This window comes from Miniopterus natalensis, chromosome 5 (assembly GCF_054644295.1).
Source record: "Miniopterus natalensis isolate mMinNat1 chromosome 5, mMinNat1.hap1, whole genome shotgun sequence".
In the NCBI taxonomy this organism is placed as follows: domain Eukaryota; kingdom Metazoa; phylum Chordata; class Mammalia; order Chiroptera; family Miniopteridae; genus Miniopterus; species Miniopterus natalensis.
The window spans coordinates 40,962,303-40,978,893 of record NC_142085.1 but is presented as its reverse complement, the minus strand read 5'-3'; the positions used below and the strand labels follow the sequence as shown (position 1 = coordinate 40,978,893).

Genomic DNA, 16,591 nt, shown 5'->3' with positions numbered 1-16,591 from the left:
CTGCCTGACAGGAGCGCGTGTGCGAGACAAAATGTAGGGGACAAGGGGCTGGCATCTGTCGGGCAGAGTGCGACCACGCCCTAGCCTCGGCCTTCGCGGAGCCACACTGCCGACCCCGCTCGCAGGGCTGCGCCAACGCCCCCGCCGGCCCGAGCGCATCCCGCAGTCGGAGGGCAGGTGTGTGCGGCGCGCGCCCTGAGCGCTCGCCGGGTGCGCGTCCTGCGGGCGAGGGGCTGCGGGGCGCCGGGCGGAGAGCCCAAGGCCGGAGGTTGTCGGCCCCCCGCGCCTCCCGTCTCCGCGCCCCCTCCCGGGGATGCTCGCGCGCGGCGCCCCCCTGCCCGGAGGCGCGTGGCCCGAGGGGGCGGCGTGTGTGAGTAGCTGGGAGGGGGCCGCCAGGAGCGCGGCGGAGAGCTCGCCCCGGTTTGTCCGCCGCCGTCACCTGACTCGCTGGAGCAGCCACAGCTGAGGTGGGGGCGGGGATGGGGACGCGGCACCGAGCGCTGGGGAGACGCGGCGGCGCTGGCGGAGGAGGCGGCAGGCGGGCACTGGCTCCTGGGGCCACCGGCGGCGGGCGCAGGGACCGCGGGGCTGAGGCCAGGGGCTGGGCCAGGGCTGGAGGAATAGCGCCCCGGGGCACCGGGTCCACGCGCGGCCGCACACACCCACCGGCGCGGCTCATCCTGCGGCGGGCGGCGCCGCTCCTGCGGCGGGGTGAGTACCCGCGGCCCGGGCTGGGCCCCCTCCCCCGCGCAGGGCCGCGCGGGGATCCGCGAGGATAATCCTGGGGCGCGGAGGAGGGCCGCGGCCGGTGACAGCGCCGCGGTGCGCTCGGGGCGGGCGGGCGGGGGCTGGGCTGTCAGCCCGTCTCTGCCCCGCTGACAGGAAGGGCGAGGCGCCCGGAGAGCGGGGCGCCTCCGCAGAGCCGGGCGGTCCCTGCAGCGCGGATTTGGGGGCGACGGGAGGGTTCCCGGGCGAAGGGCCTCGGCGGCGCTTTAGAGGCGGCGGCGAGGAAGGAAAGCGAGGCGAGGGCATAACATGGCGCAACATTAGTATAATCTCCACTGCGACCGAGGGAGGACGAGCCCATTGCCGCTGCGGCGGGAGGAGGCGGGAAGCGGCCGGGGCTCGGGCATCCAGTTCGTGCTCCGAAGCCTGCGGGCTGCGAGGGGGCAGCGCTGCGGCAGGGAGGCGAGAGGTGGGCACCCGGTGGGCGCGACGCCCAGGGAAGAACCCTGGGGCGCGCCGCGCCGGCACCCGGGGATCAGGTTGCAGGCGAAGCGCTGATAGAAGGGGGGCGCCCCAGGCCGAGGCGGGGCTGGGAGGGGATGGCGGCGCGATGCTGGGACGCGAGCCCGCGCTGGGGTTGCGCGGCGGACCTACCCTTGCTCAAGACCCCCGAGACCGCGCTGCAGGCGCGGGGCACGGCGCGGCGCTGGCTCCGAGAGGCGGTGCCGGGGCGGGGACGCGGGAGCGGAGAGCCGCGCGCGGCTGGAGGAGGCGAGGCCTGGGCGCGCCGCGCGCGGGGAGGAGGGTCTGTAGTTTAAAGCAGGACCGTCTCCCCTACTTTCCCGCAGAAGAGGAGGCGGTAGACGCTGCCAGAGAAGATGTCGGGCCAAACGCTCACGGATCGGATCGCCGCGGCTCAGTACAGCGTGACGGGCTCCGCTGTGGCCAGAGCGGTCTGCAAAGCCACCACTCACGAGGTGATGGGCCCCAAGAAAAAGCACCTGGACTGTAAGCACCTCTTTATATAAGTGGGACATGCGCGCGGCAGAGGCGCGCCGGCGCCGGCCTGGGCTTGCGGTGGGTGGCGCCGCAGCCTCCCCGCTCCCCGCTCCCAGTGGGGCTGCCCCAGGCCCGGGCTCGGGATCTCCTCCCGGCAGGTGTCGCCTTGGGCCCCCCTGAAGCCTTGTCTTTGAGCCCTTTTTTTTTTTTCTCCTGTTGACCTCCAAGGTCTTAGTGGAGAATATATATACACACACACACACATATATATGTATATATACACACATATATACATAAATACATATATATACACTTATTAATACTAAAAGATACCAAAAAATTGCACATTCTGGATTAGTCAGTTTTCACCTCTTATTTTTTTTACTTTTATCCATAATCCCCTTCTTCTCCAGGTTAGAGGAAATCAGGGGTTGCACTGTCATAACAACATGACAAATAAGATGGATTTATGGAAGGTCAAACTTGTCACCCTCGTTGTTTCCTAAATACATTTTGGGCAGTTTTTAGATAGTGTCATCTTTTTCGGTGTCGCTGCTGAGACTTTGTGTGTGGGTGTGGGTGTGTGAGTACGTGTTGTGTATCACCGCACCAAACTGAAATAAATGCAGGCTATTGAGTGAGGAAATTGCACTTCATAGATAATGGCGATTTCATTGTAACTTCCTGGCACACTTCTTTGTCCCGTTCTCAGAAGCTGCTGGGCAGAATGATTAGGCTGTGGTCACAAAATGGATGTGCTTTCCCAGCATGGGAGGCCGTGTGATTTTTACATGAAAACATTTAATTCATAACTTTTTTTTTCATATTGGTTATTTGATGGGGAAAAAAAGTCATTTGGAATCTATATATTTCTGAAATGTTTTATTTGATTAGCAGGCGATCTTTTGTTATTGAAAGGCAAATAGGGACACTTAGAAAAAGGCTTTCACCTGCTTTGGGCCATGGGGCTCCTAATAAGGCCACATCAGAATATATTCTGTAGTTTCCACTCAGTCTTTTGGACCTGCTTAGGATCTGTCCTGTTACAATGTTTGTTAGTAAAGGTCAATGTTGGCATGAGAGAGACACAGATACAGCCATACCCATTTCACATCTGACATCCTTTGCCCATTTTCTGGTTTTCTTTTGCTTCAGGCCTTCCCCAGTGTCTTCCGTGTGTAGCTGAGAAAATGGCACCAGTGTTAGAGTTGACTCTAGTCCCATCTGTCTGAGCTAAGCTTGGTGAAGCTTACAACAGACATTGTAAGGCTTCTCCAACCTTATGAACCCGTTGTCTCCTAAAATTGAATAATTCTGCTTCTAGAAGCTTGTCTGAGAGGAAAACACCGTTATTCCTTTCCTGGAGGAATTCTTAACAACATTTGTTGATTGCGGTATTATGTGTCATATATGCAGTACAGGATGAGAGAGGCCAGGGCACCTAAAAGAAGTGGAAATTATAAATTCATGACCAGCTCACTTTGCTGCAGCATGCTGAATCATGTAGCCATCTTTCCATCAGTTTCCCCAACTCTGGAAGGGTGACTCATGTCCTAAAGGTATGTGTCAGTCTAGCAAATCCTCATAATAAAAAGGTATAGTTTGTGAATTTGCTAAATGCTATGAAAATAATAAGTCAGTATATTGATACACTTCAGAGAACATTCATAGGTTTGAGCATTTCACTAAAACATTTTCAGATAAAGACTGACTTTTCCATATCTAAATATGTGCAGTCACCTTAATCTTTTAGATGTCAAAAAGTCTCTTAAAATTTTTCAAGGTGGAAGATTTTCCAGTGTCTGCAGCATATGTCAGTAGGTCGGGTGATTTTGAAGATGTGGAACTCAGGGGTAAGATTCCATATTTAAAGAAAACAGCTGAAGTAGGGACTAGTATTGAATTATTGATGTGAATAATCATACATTTATTGAGCTAAACATTTATTGAGCAGTTACTGTATGCCAGGCAATGAGCTTTACATTATTAATTTATCACTGCTTAACCAGTTCAGGGAGGGTAATTAATTTTCACAGCTTTTGACCTCTGTACTTAACTGCCATCTGTGGTTTATTTAGTAATGTTATCTATTGGGTGGGGGGAAGAAACTGTATTAGTTTGAATAGTCTAATCTTCAAAACACCCATCCTGTTTGCAAGGCTTTGTGTGAAATTGAGCATTACAACCCATGTAGTCATTGCAGTCTCTCTGAAATGCATGAAGAAATTTTAATTCTGTCACTTAAAAAAATGAGCAAGAGCCGAGTACTGAGAAGTACTGGTTTTTCTTTTTAACATTTTACATTTCCACTAAGTCATAAATTATCTTCACTTAAAACCAACCTGAGGGTGGAATTTGGGAAGATAGATACTACTTTACTGATATGTTCTATTATAAGAAAAGATGATGTGGAAAATCTGGATGGACATAACATTATATTTATATGCATGGTAAGAAGGCATCTTCATGCAGGATTCCTTGTGAAGTTAAATAACAGTAGACTACCTTAGTAATTTATTCACAGGTTTTCAGTAATGTACCAGTTATGAGTGAGTCATACCTGTCATTAAGACATACAAACACATAACTAAGTTTCACTGTAGGCACTGAAATATTCTTAAGTAGTTAGTGTTTTAGTTTTGGAAATAATAAACACTAGTTGAGAGGAAAAGAGCACAAAATGTAGAGTTGGGGATTTGAGACCAAAAAAATAATTTACAATTAATTTCATTTGTGTATAACTTTTTAGTGTAGAGTTTAGATTGGAAAATTATAAGAATAGAGTATATGGTTTCGTGATTTTTTTTTAGATATCTGATTAATTAAATGGACTCAAAATCTTTATGAAAAGTGTACTTAATGTTAATTAAAGTACTGGTTTAAAATATAATTTTTTTTCTCTTTAGGCTCATAGACCAAGAAAATTTTTGTTAATTATGGTGATTTATAAAATGATACTTAATCGTACATGATTTATACACTTAAATTATTTGTTACCATCTGGGGCAGAATTACATATGGTGAGAAGGTGGAGATAAAAAACAAAAAACTCTAGAAATATATTCTCAGATTTGTTTCACCTTTTTCCCAAAAACAGTATGCTTCTTAGAGGAAGAATGTAGCCCAAATCAAATATTAAAGTAACAAGATTCAATAGGGTACCCAGTACCTACCCAAATGCTGTGTCAAGGTTAAAGAACGAACCACAACCAAAAAATAGAGAGGGAGTTGGCTGAAAGTAACACCTGCAGGGGGAATATTTGGGAAGTTTTGCAGCCCTGATATAAGATTCATTTTGGTTAATAGCTCTTATGAACAATTTCTATATATGCTATGTTATTAAAAGACCCTACTTAAGATCATCAGAATTTAAACTTAGACATTAGTATTAACATCCAACCAAACCTTATGAGAAGCCAAGTTTGTTATCAGTAATCCTATTTTTTTGTATTCTAAACCTCTTGAGGGTTTTTAATAATGAGCTATTCCCACATAATAAGCAAGTGATTCAAGTTCTGAATCTTATGTTTGAGAGACATTTTCATTTTTTAAGAGATTCTTCCCCCTCCCCCCATATTAAGAGAAAATTCAGTGGTATTTCTTTTAAGAATATCTGTTAAAGGTAGGGTGAGATAAGATTCAAGGCAAATACTGGCAAATTACCACACAATTCCTGCTGCTTTAATTCTATTCATAAAATTTCTGCTAATAAGTAAGAAATTTTCTGAGTAAACATAAAATGAAAATTTAAACCTAAAAGTTTATTTGCTTTGCAGAAGATTGCTTAGTATATATAATACATATCTTTATTTATAGAAATGCTGTTTGTACACTAATCCAGTTAATACCATATCTATATTTGTTGTAACTTATAGAGCTTTCTATAGTGCTAAGATCCAAAAATTAAGCCAAGTTTATTGTAACAATATATAAAAGTTTACTAGACACTAGGGCAACTTTCAGATATTCTCATTTACTATTTATTATAGTCTAAATATACCCTTCATTTTTCTGTATCAAGGCACACTGCCTCTTCTTGATTTCATCAGAAGACCCAGCCCAAGGATGGTTTAGAATAATCTGAATTATTTTTTAGGCAGCCAAGAAGAGATGGGGAAAATACACTTCTGAACAGCTTTTCAGAAATGAGAAACCTAAGGGGTCCAATCTCTGTGGTCCTGTGATGTTCTGGGATGATGCTCAGCATCCCAGGAGGGAAGAAAAGAGAGCATGTGAGATTCAGGGGTTGGCAGGAGCCAGGGAAGCAAAAGAGGTGCCAAGAGTCAGGCAATAGTAGGGAGCTTGCTTCAGAAATGACTTAAAGTAACTACGCAGGCTTTATATCCGCTAGTGGAAAGATTAGGATTTCTTCCTGGATCTTTTTACTTCCTCATTTTCAGAAAAATCTTTTTTTTATGATATAATATTAAATATATTTGGGTCCCTTTTAATATTTTTCCCTCTTTAACAATCCATGTGGTTAGCAGATATTTTCTTAGAACCAGTATAAAAATGGTAATGGTAATTCAAATTGATGTTTTAAAAGTTGCCCTAGTGATTTAAAAAATTGTATATGTGGAAAAACATATAAAATTATGTATGTAGTAGGTAAATTTGTATCTTAGTTTCAGTATTAGCTTGCAGCATTTTAGATTAAAGTCTAGATTTTTGGTACATTGCCATATTAGTTTTAATGTTTAATAAATGGTCACTGAAGTCTTATTTGTAATTTAATCTGAGCACTTAGTTGCCATGGATCTCCCTCTTAGCTTTTCACAAATAAATATCTTACCTCCTCGCTTCAAATTGATCGATGCTAGGATAGGGTGTTCTTTGGAGTTTATCTTGGTTTCAATATCTTGGTAAAGAAGGTCAGAAGTGACATATAACCCTGTTCCCTCAGGGCCGACGATGCTTTCCTTACAGAGTTGTAGTTTAGGTGACTCAGCTCCTGAGCCAGCAGCTACTAAGAGATCCTTCAAATATAATCTTGGCACAGTTAAATAATTTCAAAAGCCCCATTTCTCGCCATTAAAAATATTTTAAATTCCTTTTTCTTTACGGAGAAATATATTGTTTGCTTGTGAAGGGAAATGTTGGCTGTTTTTTCTTAGGTGTTTATGTAATGTGCTCAGTTGTTCGTTTCTCATAAAGGGGACAATAGTTGAATGGCATATGAGTGTCAATTGTGTGATGACCTGTAAGAAAGAAATGATGGAGTCTTCCTTATAGCACAAACCAGAGAGAGAATTGTACCCTGAAGCCCACAGCCTTTCCATAGCTTTCTTTCCTGCTCTCCCAAGTGTGTGAGGGTCCCCTCACCCTTCCATGTATGTGCATAAGGTTTCTCTCTTGCGTATTTTTATGTAAGACCTAATATCTTCTAAAGGATTTTGTGATGTGTCATTCCTGGTTGCTCAGGAGAGAGAGAAGCTGAACCTTTGCCTGCTTTGTGTGGTTTTGTTTTTTGGCCTTGGTTATTTCCCTAGAGTTGGCACTTTTATTTTCAATTATAATTCTCCTTCTTCCTACATCATTTATTCTCTGTGTCATCGGTATGTTACCCTCTCTTTCTCTCTCTCTTATAAACAATTTCAAGTATCTCCATTTAAAATAGGCAAAACCACCTACACACAACTTTCCTTGGACTCTGTGACCTCTTGCAGCAACCACCCTGCCATCCCTTGCTTTTCTTTCACAACCAAACTCTAGGAAAAATAACTCGGCATTCCAAAGAAACCAAATTCAACTCTACCCCTCTTTGGATATCCTGTCTTTGATTGACTTAATTCATACATGAAACATTAGAATTGCAATTAGGAACTAGGCATTGCCCATCCAGTTGTCCAAACTATTAACCTGAGAGTTATCCCTCATCTCTCAAATCCAGTGGGTGACTAATTATTAAAAACACTCTGAAATCTCCTTCGTTAGCTTTCTTCTGCCTTGGTTTAGATCAGTAATAAACCTCACCTGTAAAATGAAGACTAATAATGGTACCTACCTCACTTTTGGTGAGGAACAAGTGAGATAATGCATGTTAAACACCTGGCCCAGAGTTTGACACATAAATGTGGAAAGAACATCAGTTATTAATCCCACTGCTCCCACTAACCATCACTAATACAATTGTTGTTGCTACTACCGTTACTGCTACTCCTACCACTATAACAACTGATACATGTAATCCTTAATGATTTGCCCTTACTACTTCTCTGGGCTTGTTTTTTGCCCCCTTCTTTCAGTTGCTTCAGTTTTTACTTTAATTCCAACTTTCCACTTTGATAATTTGGAAGCTATATATATTATTTCTGTTTTTTTAGTGTTTCCCCTTAAAATTTTAATATGCATGCTTAAAGTTTCCTCCCAAACAAATTTAGAAACTTTTAACTCCAATCACCCCCTTCTTACTTACATGCTATAGTTGTTCAGTGTTTTAATTGCACCATAGTTTTAAACCCCAAGCTAGATATTATTATTCAATATAGGCAGTGTTTATTCAGATAGATCCTCCTCAACTTCTTTGATCACCATTTCTTCATTAGGTCTAAAATTTTCTTGCTTTTACTTTTTTTTAAATTTATTTTTCAATTATAGTTGACATACAGTATTATATTAATTTCAAGTGTAGAACATAGTGATTAGACATTTATATACCTTGGGAAGTGATCATCCCAATAAGTCTAGTAGCCATCTGGCACCATACATAGCTATTACAATATTATTGACTATATTCCCTATGCTGTACTTTACGTCCCTGGGACTTTTTTATAACTGGCAATTTGTACTTCTTAATTCCTTTCATCCATCCTCCTCAAGGGCCTCCCATCTGGTGACCACTAATTTGTTCTCTGTATCTATGAGTTTGTATTATTATTTTTTATTTATTTTGTTTTTTAGGTTCCACATCAAAGTGAAATCATATGGTATTTGTCTTTCTCTATCTGACTTATTTCACTTAGCATAATACCATCTGGGTCAATCCATGTTGTCACAAATAGTAAGATTTCATTCTTTTTTATGGCAGAGTAATATTCTATTGTGTGTGTGTGCGTGTGTGTGTGTGTGTGTGTGTGTATATATATATACACGACTGCTTGCTTTCTTACCCATTCATTTATCATTGGACACTTAGGTTGCTTCCATTTCTTGGCTATTGTAAATAATGCTTCAGTAAACATAGGGGTGCATATATCTTTGCAAATTAGTGTTTTGGATTTCTTCAGATAAACACCCAGAAGAGGACTTGTTGGATCATATGGTAGTATGGTAGTTCTACTTTTAATTATTTTTGGAACCTCCATACTGTTCTTTATAGTGGCTGCACCAATTTACAATTCCACCAACAGTACATGAGAGTTTCCTCCACATCCTCACCAACACTCATTTGTTGATTTATTGACGATAGCCCTTCTGACAGCTGTGAGATGATACCTCATTGTGGTTTTAATTTGCATTTCCAGATAATTAATAATGTTGAGCATCTTTGCGTATGTTTATTGGACATTTATATGTCCTCTTTGGAGAAATGTCTATTCAGGTCTTCTGCCCATTTTTTAATTGGACTGTTTGTTTTTTCTGATGTTGAATTGTATGAGTTATTTATAAATTTTGGCTATTAACCCCTTATCAAATGTATAATTGACAAATATCTTCTCACATTCAGTAGCTTGTCTTTTTGTTTTGTTGATGGTTTTGTTCACTGTGCAAAAACTTTTTAGTTTGATGTAGTCTCATTTGTTTATTTTTATGTTTTGTTTCCCTTGCCTGAGGAGACATATCCAAAAAAATAGCACTAAGAGTGATGTCAAAGAGCTACTGCCCATGTTTTCATCTAGGAGTTTTATGGTCTCAAGTCTTACATTTAAGTCTTTAATCTATTTCGAGTTTATTTTTGTATACGGTTAGTTTATCTGTATATACAATTTTAAATTGACAGTTATTTTCTCTTTGAAGATAATATGTCACTCTTTTGGCCTTAAGAAGTCAACTATTAGTCTACCTGCTTTTAGGTAATCTCTTTTTTTGTGTGGCTGCTTTTAAAATCTGTTTGCCTTGTCCTTCTGTAGTATATGTGTGTTTAGATGTAGCCTTCCTTTTATTTATTCTATTTGGAACTTGTTGGATTCTCTGAATCTGAGAATTCATGTCTCTCATCAGTTCTGGAAAATTCTCAGTGTTCCAGTTACCATTATTTATTGCCTATACTCATTCTCTTTATTCTCTCCTTCAAATATGATTATACACATGTTAGACCTTCTCATTTTATCCTTATATTTCTAAATATACTCTTCATAGTTTCTAATATTTCCTTTATTGTTTAGCATGTTTTGTTTTTCAGATATCTTCCAGTTTATTAATTCTCTCTTTAGCTGTGTCTTTTCTGCTTTTATTCATCTTGAGTTTTTAATATTATTCACTTACATTTTTTTCATTTTTGAAGTTTTTCAAATTAGGATTTTTTATAACATACATTTTTTGCTCACATGTTTAAGTTCCTCTTTTATTTCTTTACCATTTCGGACACAATTCATTTTATACTCTGTATGTCTTAGATTCATTACATGAATTTCTGTTTCTGTTATTATTTTTGCGTGACCCTCATGCATGATTTGTTTCCTCAATTTTGGACTCCTAAATCATGTTGGCTAGGACTTCATCTGTGGGAATCCTGAGAAGCCTAGGATCACCTGAAAAGGATTTGTGTTTGCTTCTGTGAGCTCCCACAGTGCTATCATCTTGGGAGCATCTTAAGTTGATTTCTGCTATTGGAGTTTCTGATCTTGTACAGGTCTAGGTCCATATTTTGAAAGTCTAAAAAGCTCAGAGGACCAAATTTTAAATTTTTTTTCCCAAATCATTTGGTGGGAAAATTTGACACCTGATATAGCCATTATACTACCTGCTATGAAGGTTCATGTGTTGAGCTACAGAAATATTGTCATTATGTGTGCTGTACAGATTATACTGGGTGTTACTAATTAATATATGGTGTATATGTCATATTACTTTTGTAAAATCTGAAAAATCTTAAATTCTGAAACATATATGGCTCGGAGGATCTTGGTTAGAGGAGTATGAATCTGTAGTCTAAATTTGAATCACAGTCTTGGGCAGGGGGAAATCTATGGTTAGAAATGCCTCAGAGATATTTCTTTTCCTTCATCTATCTAGAACCTAAGCTGAGTGGGACAAGTTTTTCTGTTGTCTTCCTTTGCTGGAAGGTATTCTTTTTTGTTTTTGTTTTTTTCTTCTGATTTTACTAAGGGAGTAACTCTATGAGGATCCTAGATTTATACAGAGGTCTTAGTTCCAGCTATCCACCTTGCTTATTCCTAAAGACCTTGTCTCCTGTTCCCCACGGGACTCTTAAAATCTAAGCCTCTGCCCACTCACATTAACACATGGCCTCAGGAAGCCTTCTTTTCAGTATCAGTTTACTATGTGGTTTTCTGCATCTTCTTTCTTTCTTGGCCCTGAGGATTGCTTTCCTTCTGAGTTCACCCAAATGGTTGGAAGGATGCTTGTTATTTACCTAGATTATCAGGAGGGGTTTTGGGGTTGTTGTGTTGTTTTTGATAGTCTACCTACATGCTAGAAATGGAACCAGCCTATTTTTCCTATCCTCTATCCCCCACCAATCCCCACCCCCAGCACAAATACCACAGTTCTTTCCTAAACAACTTTGAAATTCATTAGATTCAGTATACTCTATATTATTTGGGGGCCATTGCACATGCTGTTTCTGTGTTTAATATATTTTTTAAATCTCATTTCTAAAACCTAGATTAGTCATTCTTTCTCAGATGTGTCTCTGTGCATATATTCCTGTCATATCACAAAGTTGTGGGATTCTGATCATGGTTTTTTTATTTCTCTAGTCTTCAGTTGAGGCTGCCTTATCCCTGACACCAAATAAAGCATGGGAACAGGTTTTGGTAAACATTTGCTAAATGATTTTTTTATTACACATTTCATATTTCCCAAATTTTAGACCCTTTTTTCTTATTTCTATTTAAAAGTTTTACCTTTACTTGCTAACCTTTCAGAAGAGCAAGGAGTTGCAACGTGTTTCATTTTCTCTCAGGGTTATGAATAGAAGTATAATATTGGAGGAAAACAAAGGAAACATTTAATTGCCATTGTGGATAGTTAATGTTTATTTCCTGACAGTCTCTCAACACTTGCATTCTTGTGATATGATAAAAATTTAATTTGGGGAAAATTGTATTCTTGATATGGAGAGTTTTTTGGCTGTGGATTTAAAGCATATGTATACTGATCTTGGTGCATATCAGCAATGATTAGATAGTAGACGATTAGGTATTAATATCAGAGAAAATTCTTTGCTAGCATTTTGTTTGTGTGTATGTGTGCACACATTTACTTTAGCTTGTTTTGAGTTAGATACAGTTGAGTAGCATTGCTTTTCAGTATCCATTTTATAATTCATAAATACATACATTATGAATAGTAAGGATAGTTACAGAAGAAGAGCATTATTTCAGAAGTACCTACTTTTAATTTTCACTGAAATCATATTATTCACTGTGTCTGTAGTGATATTACTCATTAACATGATAATATTACCATTAACAACTTGAGGATTTCAGAAAAGCAGTGAGGAAAGGGGATGAGCTTATGCTAAAACTTTAGGTTGTTTTGTCTTTGTAAAGAGACCGATAAATGTTAACATATTTAATTTAGTTTTTAATGAACTGCTTGGAGACATTAGAAATTAACTTTCAGTACTGAGGCTTTCAGTGGCTTATTTAGCACAATCCCATTATTTATTCATTTAACAAACATTTGAGTATTTACTAAATGCCAGGAATTGTTCCAGGAGGCAGGGGTATCATGGTGAGCAAGATACACAGAGCTTTTGGCATCAGAGGCTTGCAGCTTAGTAGAGGAGACCGAAAACGAAAGAAATAATTACAGGTGTTTAAAAAAAGGACTGAGTTTTAACAGGGGAGGCAAAGACTACAGTGGAGGCCTGTTGCAGAGAAAGTGATGGTTAAGCCCAGACTTGAAGAATGACTGGGATTTACCTAGGTGAGGACAAGGACTGCTGCATTATCTTATCTAGGAACAGGCTCAAAGAAAGCAAGGCATATTTTAGGAATTTAAAGGACGTAAGGGTTGCTGCAAAACTGAGTTGAAGAGGACTGACAGTGTTAACAGATGAGACCTGAGCTGTGAGCAGGGGCCAGATCCGGAGGATCTTCTAGGCTGGAGAGAATGTTAGGAATTGTCCAACCTCTTCATTTTTACAAGTGAGGAAACTGAATCCCAAACAGGCAAAATCACACATTCTACATGTGTCAGTACGAAATAATTCTTATCTGCCTTCAGCAGGTGCCCTAATGGGTCACTGCTTTGTTCACCTAGTTCTGATTGCTATGTAAATGCCAGAAAATATCCTCTGTGTAGGTCATGTAGGAAATGTAACAATATTTAAAAATAGATTAGATGATAGATAGATATGTGTGTATAAGTGTGTATATATGTACATGTGTGTACACACACATATAGATACACAAACACATACACTTTAACTGTCTGAATTCAAATTCACTGTAAATGCAAACATAACCCAGGGCACTCTGACAGTACACAGTATGCATTAGTCCCTGATAGTGTTCCAGCGTTCATCTTGTTAGCCTGACCTTTTTTTTTTTTAACTAATCTTAATTAATTTATTAGTTAAATTAATTATTAGATTAAAACAGAAAATACATATGATCATAGATGCTGAAAAGATATTTGACAAAAGTCAATACCCAGTCATACTAAAAGAGATTCTTAGGAAATTAGGACTAGGCGATGACTTCTTTAATTTCATAAGCTATGCTATTAAACATGATACCAAAAAAAACTATTGAACATCATAATTAATGATACAATTTCAAAAGGATTAACAATAAAATTAAAAGGTAGACAAGGATATCCACCATCACTGCTTTTTATTTTATTTAGTTTTTATTTTTTCAGCTTCAAACAACACCATAGCCTGACCTCTTTTCATCTTTTCCCTCTTCTTGTCTGTTGCTTGGTTCTTGGGTCATGGTTTTGACACAGGAGAATGTTACTTATGCCATTGGTGACAATGAAGACTAAAAAGGTTGCAGGCTTGTGTAATTTAGTTAAAAATATTTTTTTTAAACTATGTATTAAAACAAACTTCAATTTAAAGACCATTTAGTTTGGTGGTACTATTGTGGTAACATAATTTATAACATTTGTTAACTATCCACCAATGAATTCAGGCTTAACTATTAAAAATCCAAAACAAAAACCAAAAATAAATCCCCAAAATCACCATATATATTAAGTATATCTAAGTATGTTCCTGCTGTACTTTCCTGGGTTTGTTTTTAGTTTGCTAACACCAAAGAAAAAAACTAAAGCTATTAAATTTAGATTAAGTAAATATCCAAGTAAAGAAGGATTTTATCTTTCTCCTATTCTTTGCAAAGCCAATTATTTTCACATCACCATGCTCTGTAATTCTTTTCCTCAAGATCAATATTAAAAACATCAGAAAAGATTCTATTGATTCTTCCTTAAAAACTGAGATAAATTTTTAAAAAACTTCTTATAATCTCTTATAGTCTTAAATTGTACAGTCTACAAACCCTCCATGATCTAGCTAAATAATTCAGTTAGACCAAGGCTTAATGAAATTTTGTTATTTTTGACTCCCTAACCCACCAGGGTTGGAGTGTATTCAGTGTATTCATGTTTTTCTGGCCTCTTTATTAAGTATTTTGACAGTTAATATTCTGGCTTTGGCTACCTTTGGATGAGCATGACCTTAGCCATGGAAGGTTCCATGGAGGGCTGATTTGAGGGTGTGCTAATGAACAGGCTGAACTGACTATTTAATACCTGCATCTCCTCATTGCTTTGTGATTCTCTACGTGTTCTCTTTTCTCCACAAGAATTCTCATGGTTCCAAGAAACCACTTCATTTTTAGTTGTACTTGCTTGCATTTTATGGAGAACTGTGTGCCGTAGTAACATTACCCTGTCAAGGGTCTGTTCCATAAACACATCTCAGTGGAATGGAGATTTGACTTTGGTTCTTCTGAGGGATTGTGCTAGTCATTTCATTTAGTGTATGTAAACAAAGAAAGAAGTGCTTTTTTGGTTGAGTTCAGCATTACTTTTTCGGATAGAAAAAGAAGAGTATGAATTGGGCAGTCCCTTGGGAAGGCGTATTGGCAGTAGTAATCAAAACTTTTGATAATCCTTTGACCCAGAAGTTTGCTATAAATTTATTTCAGAGAAATGAAAAGAAAAATAGAAAAGATATACATCCAAAGGTGCTTGTTGCAGCAATGTATATAGGAATACAAAATTGAATACACCAACATGCTTAATTAAAAAGTGATGGTGTACCCAAACAACAGGATACTGGGCAACCTTGAAAAATGAGATTCTTAAAGTGCATTTGACATGGGAAGATGACTTATGAGATATGATATGGTTTTCATTTTTTTAAAGTACGTATATGCCCATAATATGTACAGTGGTACCTGGGTTTTCGACATCTCTGTTGACAAACATTTTGGTTTATGAACGCCGTAAACCCAGAAGCAAACACTTCAGTTTTTGAACACGCCTCGGAAGTCGAACATGCCACACGGCTGCCGCTGAGGGCAAGGTCCTGAGGCCCAGCTATCGGCTGTGGATCCCTCAGAGGGAAGAATTCTCATTTGCTTTGCTCAGGGCATGGCTTGCCTGTGTGTGTGGCATGATACGATGATTGTCACTCTCAAGCAGAACTGCTTAGTTGGGAATTCCAAGAGAGAGTGGCCGATACAATTTTACATCTTGCTCACATCAGTCTCCTGTGGACGGTGCTTTCCTTCCTAGAGATCCCATCCTCTAGGGTTTCAGGGTCCTCCACTGGGCACTGCACATCTGTCCAACAGAGGAAGGCAGACAGAAGGGAGGACGGTCCAGGCTGCAATCACTTCACCTGTGTTCCATTAGCAAGAACTCAGCGGCCTTGCCAAAATGTGGGAGAGGGTGGGAAGGAAGTCTGGCTGCAAGTCCAGTCCAGACAGGCGAGGAAATGGGATATAAACACAGAGCATTGCCTTAGCCATATCCAGGGAAAAAGAAATTGGATCATGGCTTGTCACCTATACCTTAAACACTCTTATTTTATGCCACTGGATTGCCAGAGATTTCACTGCTGTAAGAACGTAACTGTTATTATCTAGCAATAAGCTAGCTGCTGTTCAGTTTTCTTTCCGCAATGCCGGGCAATTCTGCAAATGGGTGACTAATGGTTGGCCGGTAGACTCACTATATATTCCTCCACCCTTGGCAGACATTGCAGGTTGATCCTGGCACTCTTTTCTTCAAAGCTTTGATTTGGCTTCCAAGTACATCCATGTACAGTGTTTTGGATTTCTGCTGTCAGGGTGACACTTAAGATGAAACAGATTTGCCATCACCTCTCTAGGCAATTTATTCATACTGGATACTAAGACAAAGTGCTTGCTGATTTTACCTGGACTCCCAGAATTGGCCTTCATCTTGGATGGTTCCAAGCCCAGAATTCACTTGTCAATGAGCTTGTCTTTAAAAGCTAGTAATTCAGAGATTTGTGTGATTAGACCATGGCAAGAAGTTCTTCCTTGGTCTGTTAAATAGCAAAAGGGTGACTTCATATTTTGCATCCTTAAGTGCAAAAAGGATGTTTTGAATTTTTGCACTTAAAATCTAAACTTTCTCCAGGTATCAAGTTTGGTATTAATCTATTGCCTTAAATGATAAGTTATGCAAAGCATATTTGAATTTTAGTACCAAGAGATTTTCTTTGAGTTGCTACTCAAGTACAAGTACATGG

The 16,591-nt window shown here is 39.9% G+C and overlaps 1 protein-coding gene across 1 annotated transcript in view; it reads left to right on the top strand.

The window, feature by feature from the left end:
* The first annotated feature begins 1,582 nt into the window (after positions 1–1,582).
* The window catches only part of SNAP91 (synaptosome associated protein 91), a 108,730-nt gene continuing 93,721 nt past the window's right edge, over positions 1,583–16,591 (top strand). Inside the window, exon 1 of the mRNA XM_087817486.1 lies at positions 1,583–1,734. Coding sequence (XP_087673612.1) covers positions 1,605–1,734 — 130 coding nt within the window. The 5' untranslated portion in view covers positions 1,583–1,604. The remainder of the gene's footprint in view (positions 1,735–16,591) is intronic.